Source organism: Talpa europaea, assembly GCF_964194135.1.
Source record: "Talpa europaea genome assembly, chromosome: 8".
Lineage (NCBI taxonomy): Eukaryota > Metazoa > Chordata > Mammalia > Eulipotyphla > Talpidae > Talpa > Talpa europaea.
The window spans coordinates 73,515,930-73,532,466 of NC_140075.1; the positions used below are offsets into that span (position 1 = coordinate 73,515,930).

The 16,537-nt window shown below is 38.6% G+C and overlaps 1 protein-coding gene across 1 annotated transcript; it reads left to right on the plus strand.

Moving 5' to 3' along the window:
- Positions 1-5,464: 5,464 nt before the first annotated feature.
- LOC311175383 (uncharacterized protein) lies at positions 5,465-6,433 on the plus strand (the record flags this gene model as incomplete). The annotated part of the gene is made up of 1 exon (XM_084240262.1): positions 5,465-6,433. The coding sequence occupies one exon, from the start codon at positions 5,465-5,467 to the stop codon at positions 6,431-6,433; it is 969 nt and encodes a 322-aa protein (XP_084096388.1).
- Positions 6,434-16,537: the final 10,104 nt, after the last annotated feature.

Sequence of the window (16,537 nt, forward strand, 5' to 3'; positions counted from 1 at the left end):
CCAAAGGGGGGATTGCTGGAAACTGAGGGTGGAGTTAAGCAACCAGGTTAGGTATATATCCAGGTTAAGTATATATATGCGGGCCTTGGGGGTGCTTGATTTTTCACAGAACTGGTAGAAAACATTCACCAATATACATCTCTCCATTTTTCTCCCTAAGTTATTCCTTTCTTCATTTCCCCCTTTTTGTAAATAAACCCTTTATTAAACTTTTTGTTAGTGCCTGCAGTTGAGTTTCAATATAAGTCCATGCTGGTGAGGACCCAGAGTCAGTCCGACCCGTTTCACATTGGGGTTGCCCTGTAAGGAGGTCTGTTGTTAGTGTTATACAGGTCTCAGAAAACAGTGGTTCCTTTTTCTCTCCCCTGTTTTCTGAAAACATTTGTGTGAGATTGGTATTATTTCTTTCTTGACTATTTCAAAGCACCATCTAGGCCTGGAAGATTGTGGTAAGGTTTCTGATAGCAAATAAATTTATTTGAAGTAGTATTATTCAGATTTTCTGGTTCTTGTGTTAATTTTGTAAAGGTGTGATTTTCAGAGAGTTGCCCATTTCATCAGTTGAATTTGTTGGCACCAAGTTGTTTATCATGTTTTCTTATTATTCTTTAATATCTTTAGGATCTATAGTGAAAATCCCTCTTTTATTTCTGATATTGGTGTCTCTTGTCTTCACTCTTGTTCTTGAATAGCCTAGCCAGGATTTAAATTTTTTTATTGATATTTTTGAAAGAACTAGCTATTGGCTTTATGAGTTTTCTCAATTATTTTTGTTTTCTATTTGATGGATTTTTAGCTGCCTTAAAGATTCTTATTTAATATTTTCACATCTGGGTCATTTCCAGACTCTCTTTTAATTATATTTTTCCTTGAGAATAAGTTGTTTTTTTCCTGAATCATTTTATGCTAAGTATTTCTTTTTGTTATCGCCTAGACATTGTTAATGTTTTATTGTATAGACTCTGTGTTCTATATTATTGAAGAATGTTGATGTTTTTGATGGAGAGGGCAATTAAACAGATTGGATCTACTTTGTAAGCTTTATCTGTGGTTAGAGTTTGAGTAGAGGTTAAATTCAGCTAAATTTCAGTTCAGCTCCCTAAACCTTTCCTGTGTTGCTTTGAGTTTGGCCCCCATATGTATGTATGGGTCAGAGGACAGCCTAGTCTTGTATGAGTTTAGACATGATCTGGGGCATTGCCTTCTTCGCCTCTTTTTTCCTCTGGGATTTCTCTCTCCTCGGTGATGGATGTTACCTGGACTCTTCCCCGTGACTTTGTACCCAGAATGTTGAAGGGCTTTCTATCAGAGCTTTTGCCACTTACTCTGGGTCATTCTGCAGTATGGTCAATATGGCCAGCATTTAGGCAAAAACCATAGTAACATTGGAAACTCACCTCCAGGGAAATGTTTCCACAAATTTTGACTGTTCTCTACAATCTGCTTGTTTTTGTTTACTCCTGAGAATATGCAGGCAGTTGATTTTTATATTTTGTCCAGAGATTATAAGTTGTAAGTAGGGGAATGGTCTGTAAGATGTAGATGTGGAACACATCTACATTGAAATTGAGAGCAGGCAACATTTAACACATCAAAAGCATGATGACAATAACAATAATAAATATGCTCCTACTGCTATTTAAGCATTTAGATGAAGAATCCAAGAAGGAAAAGTAGAAGTAGATCACGCCTATTGAAAATACACAGGGGGATGCTTTGTTGTTCCATTACTTGCTGTGTATTTACTTATGTCTGTATTTTACATATAAACTTATGTATATATGTTTATTCACCAAGGACATGAACATACTTTGAGTACTGGTTATAAAGAATTGAATAATTTTTTTACAGTCATCGAAATGTCTGTGGAGTTCTGAATAGTTTAGAAAAAAATCTTTTCTGTGCTTGAAAAAAGCTATTCTCTATGTTCTATAGAGTTTTGACCAGCACAATATGTTAGATATTATTTTATTGCTATTAATAGGATTAAAGGTAGTAAAGCAAGTATAACAGAAACTGTGGGAAAATAGTTAGAAATTACTATTATCTTATTCCTTTAGCAAAATTGTTAAAATGTATATTTCCTATTTTACGCTTTTTCATAAATTATAATCAGTGCACAAACAGATCTTGTTTCTACCACCTGTACTGGTAAAAAATAAAGAAAATATTATTTTCAGAATATTTTTGTCATCCTATTGCTGAAGATTTTACCGAATGAGATAGATTCCCTTTGGACTTTAAAACTTCTCATGAAACTTGAGTGCTGTGAATTGGAAGCTAATATTAGTGTGAAATTTAGGAAGTGAACTGAGATGGTCTTTGGTCATAGACCCCAAAAAAGCTAAGTCTTGTCCTTATGGGTCACCCCTCCCACTGAAGTGCTTGTGAGCAAAACAGAAGAAATTGGGGCCAGGTAATCCATACGATGGAGCTTCGCTCCAGTGTAATACTGTAACACTGACAGCGTGAGGCCTGTCGTATGAAGGGCTCCATTCCCTGTGTGAGTGGCTTCATGGAGCTTGAAACCAAGTCATCAAGTAGTTTGTTTCCTTTCCACTTTAAAGTCTAGAGCAGAATTTTGGATCTTCTGTGCCAACAAGAGGAGAGACACGCTTGTAAGAATAGAAAGCGACCTGCCTCAGAATCTAGAGAAGTATAAACTTAATCAAAGTATAAACTTAATCAACCTGGATTGTGAGCAGCAGGCTTGGCACCTTATGTGGATCAATACTTTCTCCTTTCAGTACAGTAACATTTTTCCTTGAGTAACTCCAAATTGGAGCTAGTATCTTTCTTTTTGTAAATTGTTGCCAATAAAAGGGAACATGTCACTTTGCCATGATACCAGATGTTGAAAAACCATTTTATATATTTTGTAGTATGAAGGGATGGGGGGTGGTGGGAGATGACGGCTCCAAGCTCTGATGGACTGGCCCATTTAGTATTGGAATAACACCTACCTTGAAAACACAATGAAGTTCTCATCAAATTTAGAGTTCTGTTTCCTCGTGGTTTATTTTTTATATATAAAGAGCAACTTTCCTATGGAGAACTCAAGGGAATGTACTGAGAAATGTTCAACAATGAACACTTGTTAAACTCCAATAGCAAAGAAAGGGCCTGGGAGAAGTTGAGAAGAGAATGCCAAGCAGGAACTAAGGAACAAAAGGGAAGTGCAGTGGAAGAGTAAAGTCAGGTTCTCATCAGGTATTAATGAGCTTCTGGCCTGTGCTTTGTTCCAGATACCACCTTTCACTCTTTTGTAGGAAGAAATGTAGATGGTGTCAGTGTGAACGTATTACCACCTGTGTAAATAAGAACAGCCAGAACACTATGAGTAGGATTACACAGTGTTTTTAAAATAAAGAAACTTCCTTAAGAGTTCTAGAAATCATTTGTAAATGATTCTAAATGCTCATATACTGTGGCCATGAAGAGAATCAGCAGATTATTATTTTCACTTTTTAGTATGAAATCTTGTATATATTATTGATGGTCCAAGGTCTAGTCATTGGTGGAACTGGGTAGAGAATGAAAGGCTGTTGCTGATTCCCAGTTAACTCTGTCATAAATAAAGACTGGTTTTTGTTGCACAAGTGTGTCCTCCTTGTTGATTATTATTATTATTGCTGTTGTGGTTACTGTTACTACTTCCCTTTTTGAAACTGAGTTATCTATCCTGTTTATGTTTCAAAGAAATAGTTACTTTTTGAAATTCAAAATATCATTTTTACTATGATTTTGACTATGATGACATTAAACTAATACAGTATTTTGGGAAAGCCTAATATAAGTAAAATATTTGGCCTTTGCACTGAGAGACATTAACAGTCTATTTAACGGAGTCTTTCTTTTGTTTCTTTCAGTAAAAATAATTATTTTTCATGTAGCTTCATTACATTCTTATGCTTATTCCAAGCTAATTCTAAATAAAATAAAATTGGAATTTTACTATGTTTTGAGTGGATAGTTTTGGTATAAGGGAAGTTTTGGTATAAGGTTTTCTCGGTAATCAGATTTGCAAATAGTGATGATATTCCAAAGGTGTTTCTGCTTTATTATTTTCAAAGAAACTTGACCTTGGGTTTTTGAAAAATGAGCAAGATTTTTTTCTTAATTCATTGGTTTATTTTTATTTTCACCTTACCTTTATTTCTTGAAACTCTCTTCTCCTTGGCTTCTGTGGACTTGGTTCTCCTCATTTTCCTAACTCTGACTGCTCTTGTTTCTCCTGTCTCCCACAGGTGAGGGTGCCAAAGAATCTGCCATTGCCAGACTCTATTTTTCCTGTCAGCCTTTAGGTTCAAGCTAGAAGACTCTTAGTTGCCCTCCCTTTGTTCTTTTCCTCCTACTCAATATCAACACCCCCCAGACACTAGATCCAATCAAGCTACTTTTCTGCTATCAAGTGATTTCCAGTAGCCCATAGAAAAACTGCAAACACTTGGCATTCTGGCCACAGCCTACTTTGCAGCGGATCTCCCTTCTCCTATCATACACTCTGTTTTAGCTCAGGTGCCACGTTGAAGGAAGTGGGCTGGGTGAGGGATGGAGGATCAGCTGGAGAAGAAAGCCAGAATAGCTAACCTACCACACGTGTAGGGATTTGGTCCTTGTTTTCTGAGAGCTGCCACCTTTTTTCCCCCGAGAAATGGCAAATGTGAAAATCCAGATCTTAATGTGATAATCTCTCAATTTAAAATGGTTGGCTATGAATTAGTATGTTTTTAAAACTTCCAGGAATTGGAAAACATATCTGTGGGGCCTCCCCGGTGGCGCAGCGGTTGAGCGCTGGGTTGCGAAGCTGCCCGCGGCCTCTGCGGCGCCGGTTCGATCCCCGGCTGCTCCCCGGCCACTGGAGGAGGGTCCCACATGGCGCGCAGACCTCTCCTGCCGCCCGCTGCTCCCCTCAGCAGTGTACTTCAGTCCTTCTGCCTGCTCTGCTCCCCGCTCTGGCTCTGGTGAATTCTCTCACCCTCCCGCACTTCTGACTGTACCCAGTGCATGTATAAACAAAAAACAAACAAACAAACAAACAAATAAATAAATAAATAAATAAACATGCCTCTTAAAAAAAAAAAAAAACATATCTGTGAACTGGTTCTAGACCACAGCTGACCACCTGTATGTTCTCTTAACAAGGCCACTTAGATCTTCTATGTCTGTGCTTACTATGGTGTCTCTTGCCTGGAAGTAGGACACTACATTAAAATGTAAAGAAATGCTAAAATAAGCCCAGTAGGGGTTTCAGAAACTCCCATTCAAGAAAAGTTTTAGGTGGTTCCTGTGCCAAGACCAATAGTTAGGTGGATTTAAAATAATAATAAACTAAGATTACCCACTTATGCTTCAGGGAGCACGATGAACTGGCATTTTATTTATCAAAGGAAGTTTTGCTTTATATATTACATTACATGTTATATACTCATCTGTTGTTATCTTACAGAACAAATTAGTTAAGATGTCCACAGTTCGGAAGCACTTTGGACTAAAAGGAACAGAAGAATCGTACATCTTTAAAGAGCTTGAGAAGATTCGCCGGGAAAATAAAAAGGATTTTCTCCAATTCAAGCAGAAGTTGCTCTCCAGGCCCACTGTGGATGAAAGCCCAGTCTTTGGCCTCGAGGCCAGGCCGGGGGAGATGGAGGGCCTTTCTCCTGTTGGGCCCCAGAAGCCATCAAGGTCCCCTGGGGGTCGAGGCCCTGAGGCTTCTGCGGCGGCCCTCTTGCAGCTGGCGCGGGAAGGCACTGCGCACCTCCGGGGGGCGAGCGGGGCGGCCGCTTCGGGGAAGCCTCGCCACTTTCGCCCCCAGGACTTCTACTTGCGGAGCTCCGCGTTCCTGCGGCATCGGCCCCACAAGAAGCCGCCGGTCATCGCCTCCAACGCCGGCACCACCAAATCCGTGGTCCTGATGCCGCCGCCTGCGCCTCGGGGGAGGCCCGGGGTCCGCTGGCGCTCCCCGCGCCCGCGCCCCGCGGCCGTCCGGCCCCCCCTCCACCGGGCCCGGGAGAAGGAGGCTGCGCCCGCCGAGCCCAGGAAGGTCAAAGAGAAGAGCAGCTCCTACCCCAGCGAGGAGCGGGACTGGAGGGGGGCCAGCCCGCGGAGGAGCCCCGGGAGGGCGCGCACGAGTTTCGCGCGCCAGGCCCCGGCGGCCGGCGAGGCCCGGGAAGGTGCAGCCTCAGGTCCCAGAACAGGCCCGAGGAGCGTCGCGCCCGGCGACTCGCTGGAGCCTGGCGCGCGAATGGCCTCCTCGCGGCTCACGCTGCCGCCGCTGGGGCTGGTGATCACCATGTCCCTGGAGGAGATCATCGCCCTGCTGCAGTCTGAGGCTCAGCTGGCGTCGGACCAGACCATGAAGGAGCTCATCCAGCGCGTGCTCGGCCAGAGCTACGACATGAAGATGGAGGTAGGTGTCCTGGAAGGAGAGTAAGGTTTCCCCTGGGTAAATGCCACTTAGGTGTACCATCGTAAGTTACTGCAGTTCCTTGAATTTGAAGTTTTGAATTTCCCTCTGAGGGCAGTGCATCCTCCTTTCGAAGTGGAAGAAATTGAGAGGTTATTTCAAAAACTGCTTCAAAGAACAGGAGTTGCAGACTGGAATAATACCTCACTGGTGCCTTTCCTTTCTAAGTCCTTTTTATTAAAAAAAATAAAGATTTATTTATGTATGCATACAAGAGCTGGGGTGTAGGCCAGAGGTGAGGGTGAGGGGATTCACTAGAGACGGGGGGGGGGGGGGGGGGGGGGCAGAAGGGGTGGAGCCACTGAAATACACTGCTGAAGGGAGCAGCGGGCATGACAGGAGAGGTCTGCTGCGCCAGGTGGGTTAGCTCCCTGGCCGGGGATGGCACTGGAGCTGTGGATTGCTTCATAGTGCTGCGATAACCCCTTGTGGCACCTGGGAGACTCTCCTTTCTAATTCTTTGTGATTAATCAATATTGAAGTAATAGGTGTTTTAAATGGAAAAACTCAGTCTTCTGTTACATCTTAGCATTATTAACAATGAATTTTTATTCCAAGAAGATTACTGTGTTACTTTTAAGAAGTTGAATTTATGAGACTTGTGATACTTTCAATGAAAACCATTCTCTTTTAAAAAAAATTATATTTTTAAAAATTTATTTTCTAGGCCTTCCCAGTGACACAGAATACATGATCCTTGTGTACCAAACACTATGGGATAGGCACACTCCATGTGCATTTTTGTCCCACCAAGCACCCATCAGGTGGCTATGGTGAAGAGCCCCATTTGACTAGGTGCCTCCTAGCTTTAGTGAGGTTAAATGATTGGCTCAGTGTCCACGACTAACACGTGCTAGGCTGAGATTCTACTCCAGCCTGTCACTCCCCAGATACTGGACCTGAACCAAGCCAGAGCTGACAGTTTGTTGATTGTGGCATGCCCCTGGGAGTAAAACTAGAGAGAGTCTTAGTGAGGATATTGTGCCCATTATATAAACTTCACTCTGGCAGGGATATTCAAAGCAAAAATAATAACAAGAGAATCTCAGTGAGAGAGAGAGAGTGAGAGAATTTTTTTCTTTTTTTTTCGTGAATGACAATAAGGAAGAAGATTCTGTTACTGTTCTTGGCTGTGGCAGCAAGCTTCTTGTTAGTACACAGAATACTGCTGCCACATTATGTCTTTAAAATAGTTTTAGCCCCAGTATACACTCTTGGCTGTGATTTAAGGAATGTGATCATAAAGCCCATTAGGGAAACAAAAGCATGTAAAGACAAGAGTCCCCAATGTTGTCTTTGACCTAGTGTTTGTCAGCAGAGGAGGGCAAATGTTTTCACTTAAGACCCACACCTACTCATAGTTGCTGAGCAAGATCAGTTGGGGGTTTTCAGTTAGGTTTTCTGTGGGTCCAGTAGAAAAAAGATGCCCATTTGACAGACTTAACAGACAAAGTAAAGGCCTCAGTGCTTGTCCCTTTTACGTAGTGCAGGTATTTGACATGAAGAGAAGCCAGTATTAGAAACTGGCACAGAGTTCCTGTACAGTTGGGGAAGGTTACACTTTCAGAACAAAGGCACATAGGAAAAGGTCTATTTTGAAGTGTTCAGATAGAATTAGAATTTAAGAAGGGAGAAAATCAAATGATGAATGAACATTGGATGAGTGAATTCTGTTCTTTATGGTATTCTATTTCTTGTGGTTATCCTTTTTTGGGTGCTTCAGTTACCTGAATTTTGTGTAGAATTGCATGGCATGTCAGAGTCAGGAGCCAGAAGTACTAGCTCTGAGTTACAAGATACCTCCATTCATCTCTATCAGATACCTATGTTCATCTCTACCTTCCAGTATACTTTTTTATTTTAAAAAAGATTTATTTATGCATAGAAGAACTGGGGTACAGGCCAGAGGTGTGGGGGATGAGAGGATTCACCAGAGACAGAGTGGGGAGCAGAGCAGGCAGATTGACTGAAATACACTGCTGAGGGGAGCAGTGGGTGAGTCAGGAGAGGTCTGCTGTGCCATGTGGGTCAGCTTCCTGGCTGGGGATCGAACTCATGCTGCAGTGGCTGCAGATAGCTTCACAGTGCTGTACTTAACCCCTTGTGCCACCAGAGAGGCCCCCATTACACTTTTTAATGCAGCCTAGCTTTTGTTCTTGTTTCTTCATTTTTGTCTCTCCCAACTCTAACAATTCCTAAGCTAAGGGCATTTGTTTTAAACATTTGGAGTTTATATAGACAATGCTTTCTCTGGGATAAATAAGGACTATTGTTCTTCTCCTTAGCCATCTTATCTTGGAGCCACACAGAATTCCCTAGAGGGAAAAACCAAAGGATAAGACAGTCTTGGCAGGGTGTGTTTTCTCTTTGTTTGGAGTCTGGTCATTCTGGATTCAGCCTTCAGAGTTCCACAAATAGTTGGATGGGCCAAAAGGTGCACAGAATACCTGAAGATTAAAACTAGCTGTCAAATATAAGTTAAGCAATCAACCTTGGCATTGTTGACATTTTGGGTTGGATAATTATTCATTATGGGTGGCTGGTCTATGAATTGTACAATGTTTAAAAATATACCTGGTCTCTACTCACTAGATGACAGTAGTATGATCCTCTTTCTCCCCAGTCCCATAACAATCAAAATGTCTCTAAATGTTGCCAAATGAACCTCTTAGAAGAGGGGGAGAAATACCACCTACACCTCCTTCTCCTAGTCTCTGGGCTCCAATGGTTGTCTGTGCTTACCTTAGGAGCTGAGGAAGCCATTCATTTCTCCTCCCATGTAACATCTAGGCTTGCTCACAGAGTATGTAGTAAGACAGGAGTAATCGTAGTCTTCTGAGTGGGCTTTTTGTGCCTGCCTTGGGGAGTTGGCAGAGATGAAAAACTGGACTTGGTGTGAACTCTTAAGCTCCAAAAATAAACATAGGCTCAAGGTAAAAGTTTGGGAAACAATCCTAGAAGCAAAGAGGATCCCAAAAAAGCAGGGATAACCATACTTAGATAAAATAAACTACCAGCTAAAAAAGGTAAGAAGAGACAGAGACAGATACTATAGAGTGGTTAAAGGATTAACATATCAGGAAGACATAAAACTTATCAATATATACATGTCAAACAAAAGAACATCAAAATATATCAGGCAACTCTTCTCAAACCTGAAACCAGACATTGTTAGCAACACAATAGTAGTCAAAGACCTCAACACCCCACTTTCACCAATTGGCAAATTGCCAGACAGAAAATAAACAAAATAACAATAGCATTAAATGAGGAATTAGACCACATGGACTTAGTAGACATTTATAGAAAAGATGAGTACATAGTCTTCTCAAGTGCACGTGGAACAGTGTCCAGAATAAACCACATGTTTGGTCACAAAGCATGACACTAAGTTCATGAGGATAGAAGTCATATCAAGTATCTTCTCAGATCATAATTCTATCAAACTAGAAATCAACCATACACACAATGCAGGAAAAAACCTTTAACATATGGATACTGAATAACACACAGCTGAATGGCCATTGGGTTAACAAGTCCATCAAAGAAATTGAAAAATTGGAGATGAACAAAAATGAAGACACAGCCTATCAGAACCTAGGGGATACAGCAAAGCAGTACAAAGAGAGACAAATATAGCAACACAGACCCATTCAAACAACAAAAAAGAAAACTCAAATAACCTTAGAGGAAGAGGGAATGCTTTCAAACATATTCTGTGAGGCCAATATAACTTGGGTACCCAAGCCAGACAAAGACATCATTAAAAAAATTACAGAATAATAACCCTGATGCAAAAATCCTGAACAAAATCTTAGCAAACCAAATTCAACAAACACATCAGAAGGATCCTACATCATGATCAAGTGGGATTGATTTCAAGGACACAAGATGGCTCAACATTCACCAACTGGTATCATTCACAAAGAAAGATAAAATCAGATGATCAGCTAAATAGATGCAAAGAATGTGTTTGATAAGATTCAGCATCCATTTATGATGAAACTCTCAAAGAAATGGGGATGGATGGAATATACCTCAACATAATAAAGGCCATATATGACAAATCCACAACTAGCATCATACTCAATGATGAAAAACTGAAAGCATTTCCTCTAAGATATGGTAAAGATAGGGTTGTTCACTTTCACCACTACTATTCAATATAGTGTTGGAAGTCCAAGTTAGAGCAATTAGGCAAGATAAAGATATAAAAGGAATCTAAATTGTGAAAGAAGTAAAACTATTAATACTCGAAGATGACATGATAACTATGCAGAAAACCCTAAAGGCTGCAGTAAAAAAAGGAATTGAACTAATAAAGTTAGCAGGCTATAAAATAAAATTTCAAAAATAAGTTGTGTTCCTATATGCAAGTAACAAGCAAGATGAGAAAGAAATAAAGAGTACAATCTCATTTATGATTATAATATTAAAGAATTAGACACCTATGAGTAAACTTAACAAAGGAGGTGAAGTACCTATGCAGTGAAAACTATAAGTCATTATTAAAAGAAATAAAAAACACAAAATCATAAAAAGAGATTACTGTCTCAAGGATTGGAAGAATTAGCGTTGTTAAAATGTCCATCTTACCCAAAGCAATATACAGACTCAATGCAATACCTTATCAAAGATCCAGTGGCATTCTTCAAAGAAATAGCACAAGCATTACTGAAATTCACATGAAATTACAAAAGACTGCAAAGAGTCAAAGCAATCCTAACCAAAAAAGCCACGATATCACATTTTTAGACCTCAAAATATACTATAAAGCTCTAATAATCAAAATATGGTACTGAAACAAAAGGCACCCAGGCCAACAGAATAGTATTGAGAGCCCAGAAATAAACCAACACATGTGGAGAATTAATCTATGATAAAGAAGTGGAGCGTAAAGCAGATAAAGAGAGTAAAGCAGATAAAGAGAGTAAACTGTATAAAGGAAAGTGTCTTCAGCAATGGTTTTGGGGGAAATGGACACCCAAATGCAAAAGAATAAAACTAGATAACCATCTCACACTTTGCATAAAAATTAACTCAAAATGGACTAAATACTGGGATGTAACACCATGAAATACACTAAAAAAAAAAAAACCCAACAACAAACAAAACATGCCATGACATAGGCTTCAGTGATGTCTTTGTGGATATGTCTCCCATGGCAGAGAAACAAGAGTCAACATAAACAAATTAATTTATATCATACCAGAAAGCTTCTGCACAACTATGGGAGAACATATTTGCATGTCATATACCTGACAAAGGGTTGATATCTAAGGCATATAAAGAACTCATAAAACTCAAGGAAAAGAAAACAAATAATCATAAAGTAGGCAGAAGAATTAAATACACACTTCTCCAAAGAAGACATAGATAGCCAACAGGCACATGGATTATTCCTCATTATCACTTATCCTAGGGAAATGCAAAATGAAGCCACAGTGAGATACTGCCCCATGTCTATGATAATGGTCCAGGTCAAAAAGACCAAAAACAACAAGTGTTGGTGAAGATATGGAGAAAAAGAAACCTGTTGGTGGAAATACAGACTGGTTCAACCCCTATGGAAAACAGTATGTAAACTTCTCAAAATATTAAAATTAGTTCTACCATATGACCCATCAATTCTACTTCTAGGTATCTACTAAAAGAATGAAATACACTAATCTGAAGGGGTATGTGTACTTTTATGAACATTATAGCACTATCTAAAATCTCCAAGTTATGGGAACAACCCACATGCTAAGTGATGGATGAGTGGATTAAGAAAATGTGGCATATATAACAAAATGGACTATTACTGGGCTATAAAAAAAGTTGAACTCTTGTCGTTTGTGACAGCATTGATGGAAATGGAGGGGATAATGATACGTGAAGGATGTCAGAAGGAGAAAGACAAATACCAGGTAATTTCTTTTATATGTGGAATATAGAGAAATAAAACAATGGGTCAGACAAAACTGAACCAATAAAAGCTGTAGAAAAATCTGACTGTAGAAACCCTACTAAAATCTCATTGACAGAGGAGGAAGGAATTGGGTGGGGGGAGCAAATTGGGGACTATGAACAATGGATTATGGTTGAGAACTAACTGCCTTGTGTGTGGTATTACTTATTTTTTCAGTGAAGTGCTATTATTTTATATCCCTATTAATTTTTTTTTTTACAGGATTTCTCCCCTCAGGTGTGGCCATTATAGCTCTCCCAGTGGTGGGTATTATATTGTGACACGTATCTGAGGTGATGTCTATGCCTCTGAATCACAAACGATATTGTAAACCAATGATACCTCAATAAAAAAGAGAAAAACGATAATTTTACTTATGCAGAAAAACAACGGATGACAATAGATTTCTCTTCAGAAGTTAGAGAGTCCAAAAGAAATGGATATGTGGTCTCACTCATAGCAAGAATCTAGAAAACTTAAATAAGGGACCAGGAAAATGAATAACTATAAGAAAGTGAAAATCAAAATCAACAAACAACTATGAACCAGAGACACTCTATGGGGGGGTGGGGGGGAGGGAGGGGAGGGATTGGGGTCAAAATAAGGGGGTTGCAATTGTATGGGGAACATAAAAATAAAATTTATTAATAAAAAATTTAAAAAATAAAAAATAAATTAAAAAAAAGAAATGGATATGACGTTTTTTCAAGTGTTGTAGGAAAAGAACTATTCACCCGAAATTTTATATCCAGTGAAATTTTTCTGCAGAAATGAAAGGCTAATCAAGACGCTCAGATAAAGGAAGGCTAAGAGAGTTTGCCTCTAGCAGTCCTACCCTAAACAAATGGCTGTAGGAAGTTCTCTAAACCAAAAGGAAGCAATTAAAAAAAGAGGACACTTGGAACACCAGGAATGAAGAAAAAACACAGTAGACAAAAACTATGCTAGCTACAATAAACTTCATTTCTTCTTCAAGGGTAAATGGATAAATCACTCATCAATGAACAGAAATGGAGTACTGATAACCTGAACAACTTGTGTGGGTATTCAGAAAATGCTGAGGAGAGAGTCAATTGCTAGAAGTTAAATACTATCTAATTCCATTATACAACATTCTTAAAATGACAAAATTATGAGTATGGATAATAGGTTTGTAACTGCCTGAGTTAAGGATGGGCTTGGAATAGGTGAAGGTGGGAGGAAATTGCGTATGTCTTTAAGAAGGCAACATAAACAAATCCTTGAACTAATTGAAACATTTTGTATCTTGATTGAATCAGTGTCAGTACTATAGTTGAGATATAATACGCACAATATTATCACTGGGGAAAGCTGGGGAAAGGGTACAATGTCTTATTGTGTTATTTGTTATTAGTGAGTATGAATCTTCAATTATCTCAAAATAAAAACTAATTAAAAATGTTATCAGATTCTTTTTTTTTTACAATCTTTGCTTTCTTTCTTTCTTTTTTTTTTAAGATTTATTTATTTATACAAGCACTGGGTACAGTCAGAAACGTGGGAGAGCATGAGAATTCACCAGAGTCAGAGAGGAGCAGAGCAGGCAGACTGACGAAATAAACTGCTGAGGGGAGCAGCGGGCGGCAGGAGAGGTCTGCGCGCCATGTGGGACCCTCGCCTGGTGGCCGGGATCGAACCGGTGCTGCAGAGGCTGCGGGCAGCTGCACAACCCAGCGCTCAACCGCTGCGCCACCAGGGGAGGCCCGTTATCAGATTCTTTATAAAAGTGTGTGCTTCTTTTTACAAATTATAAGAAATCTAAGGAAACAATGTATTCTCTTCTAAACTTTAACTCCCTAGCACGAAGGAATGTTTACTGTTGTTTATCTTGCAACACTTTTTATTTCTTCAGTACAAATGTATAAATATACATATACATATTTATGTGGTCTTTTCTTTACAAAAATAGAAGCATATGGTATATGTTATTCTGCAATATACCTTTTAACACATACTAATGGACATACATCAGTATGTATAACTTCTAATTTATTCTTTTAAATAATTGCACTTTATTATTCCATAGTATTTAAGCATTTCTTTGGTTCATTGCTTTTCATATTTCATCTTTACCAATCCTAGGAATAAATTTTGTTCATTAAAGGTGTAAGTTAGGAAACCTACAAGGATCTGGGCAGAGAAATGAAATTTATATTGTTTGAATAACATCGGTACAATTGGAAGGGACTAGTTTGGACAAATCTTTACCATTCAAAATGCCAGACACATTTATTGCACATTTCGCCAACACATTCCCTTTCTTTGTGTGATGCTTGATTGTTCTCATATACGTAGCAGCTTTTAAGCCGGTACAAATGATGTCGTGATTAAGACATTTTTTGATCTACAAGTTTTTTTTATTTATCGTGAAGTTTTAAAATCAGTTCTCATTTGGATGAATGCTTTCAATAAGTGCAAAATGCTTATGTATTTAATTTTCATTCATTTTTAAATGATGGTAAAGAAGATATTTATAGTAGATCTTGAAGGAAAATTACTGTTCCTTTAGTTGGTTAGATTGCAATAATGGTTTTGAACCAAGCTAGAAGATATATCTTCGAAAGAAATGTCTTCTTTATTGGATGATGACAAATGCAGTTTATTTTCCACGAGGATTCTCTCCCCTACCCCCCAGATCAAACTACTGAGTTATTTGACAAATGAAATGCAAATTCAGAATTCAAATGTATTTTTTTTCTGATTCTTAGTGTCCCCCCACAGTGATTCTTTTCCCTTTCTGCCTATTTGTGTGATAAATTCCCTTAATTTTGGCCACAAAGGACAGATGTTTGAACCTTAAAAGTAATCTATTTTTACATATACCAGGATTTAAGTATATGTGAGGTAAAGTGAATAGTTTTAAAATGTTGACAGAATAATTGATTTTTATGGTTATTTCAGGTTTAACTTATAATAGTATTAATTTGGATATTTGTGATAAAAGCTTTTCTCCTCCTGGATTGTTATTTTGATACACAACTCAGTTTAAACTTTGATTTCCTAATGTAGACCTTTAAATGCTTTCACATTTTAAGGACTGGTTCTAGGACTTAGAATCTCCTATGGAAGGTGAGGTGGGTGTTAGCTAATATACTACGTATTTAAAACCCAGCACTAATTGTACCTTAGCATTGTAGAGTGTTAGTCCGATTCAACGACAATTTTTGTGATATCTTGAAGTCATGACTCATTTATTTTGTGTACAAAGAAGAAAATGTTTAAACATTTTTAAGTTTAAAGTTTTTTAAAATGTAAAGTTGCTAGCAGGGCTTAGAATAATATAGCAGATTGAACCAATCAAATATACCACTAAGGCTCTACATTGCTTGATTGTACAAGGGAAGCTATTGATTTATTATTTTTTTAGTTACTGCAAAATACGCTATTTGTGATTTGAGTCAGTCATTCTGATGCTACAAACCTCCTGAAGCTTGGCAGCTGTATTCCTTACAATGTTTGTTTTAAAGCATCTTAGGTAAACATGTGAGTTCTAAGGATGGGTAGATAAACAGTTTTGGCAGTAAAATCAAAATCTTGAGAACTAGCTAAGCATGGTCATGTTTAAGCATCTCTCATCCCTAATGAAATCTGTCTAATAGGCTGTGCAGCACACCCTCTAGTTGTGTTGACTATACAGTTCATTTGGGGGGAATATTCTCTTACAAGTGCCTGTTCTTTTAGTCCACTACAAAGTACTCTGAATCTTGGTCTCACCATGGTGGAGAGGGGTGACTTGATAAAATCAGTCATGCTTATTAGCTTTATGAGTTTTTATGAACATAACAGGAAAAAAAGGTCAAATTTTTAATCCGTCACATTAAAACTAAAAATAATAGTCTCATTTAATAATTTTTCTTTGACATAGCTTGCTCTGTATTTTTATAAATTGGAAAAAAACCTTTCAGAGTCTTGGTGGTAACTTTCTCCACAGTGTTTTCTCACCCTCATTTCTCATTAAAATAATGGAGTTGGAAGGTAATCTAATTAACTTTGTATTATAAATAATAAAACTGAGGCCCAATGAGAGAAAGTGACTTTTGCAAGGTGTAATGCTAATTAACATAGTTGAGACAACAACCCCTTTAGTTCTTTTGATAGCC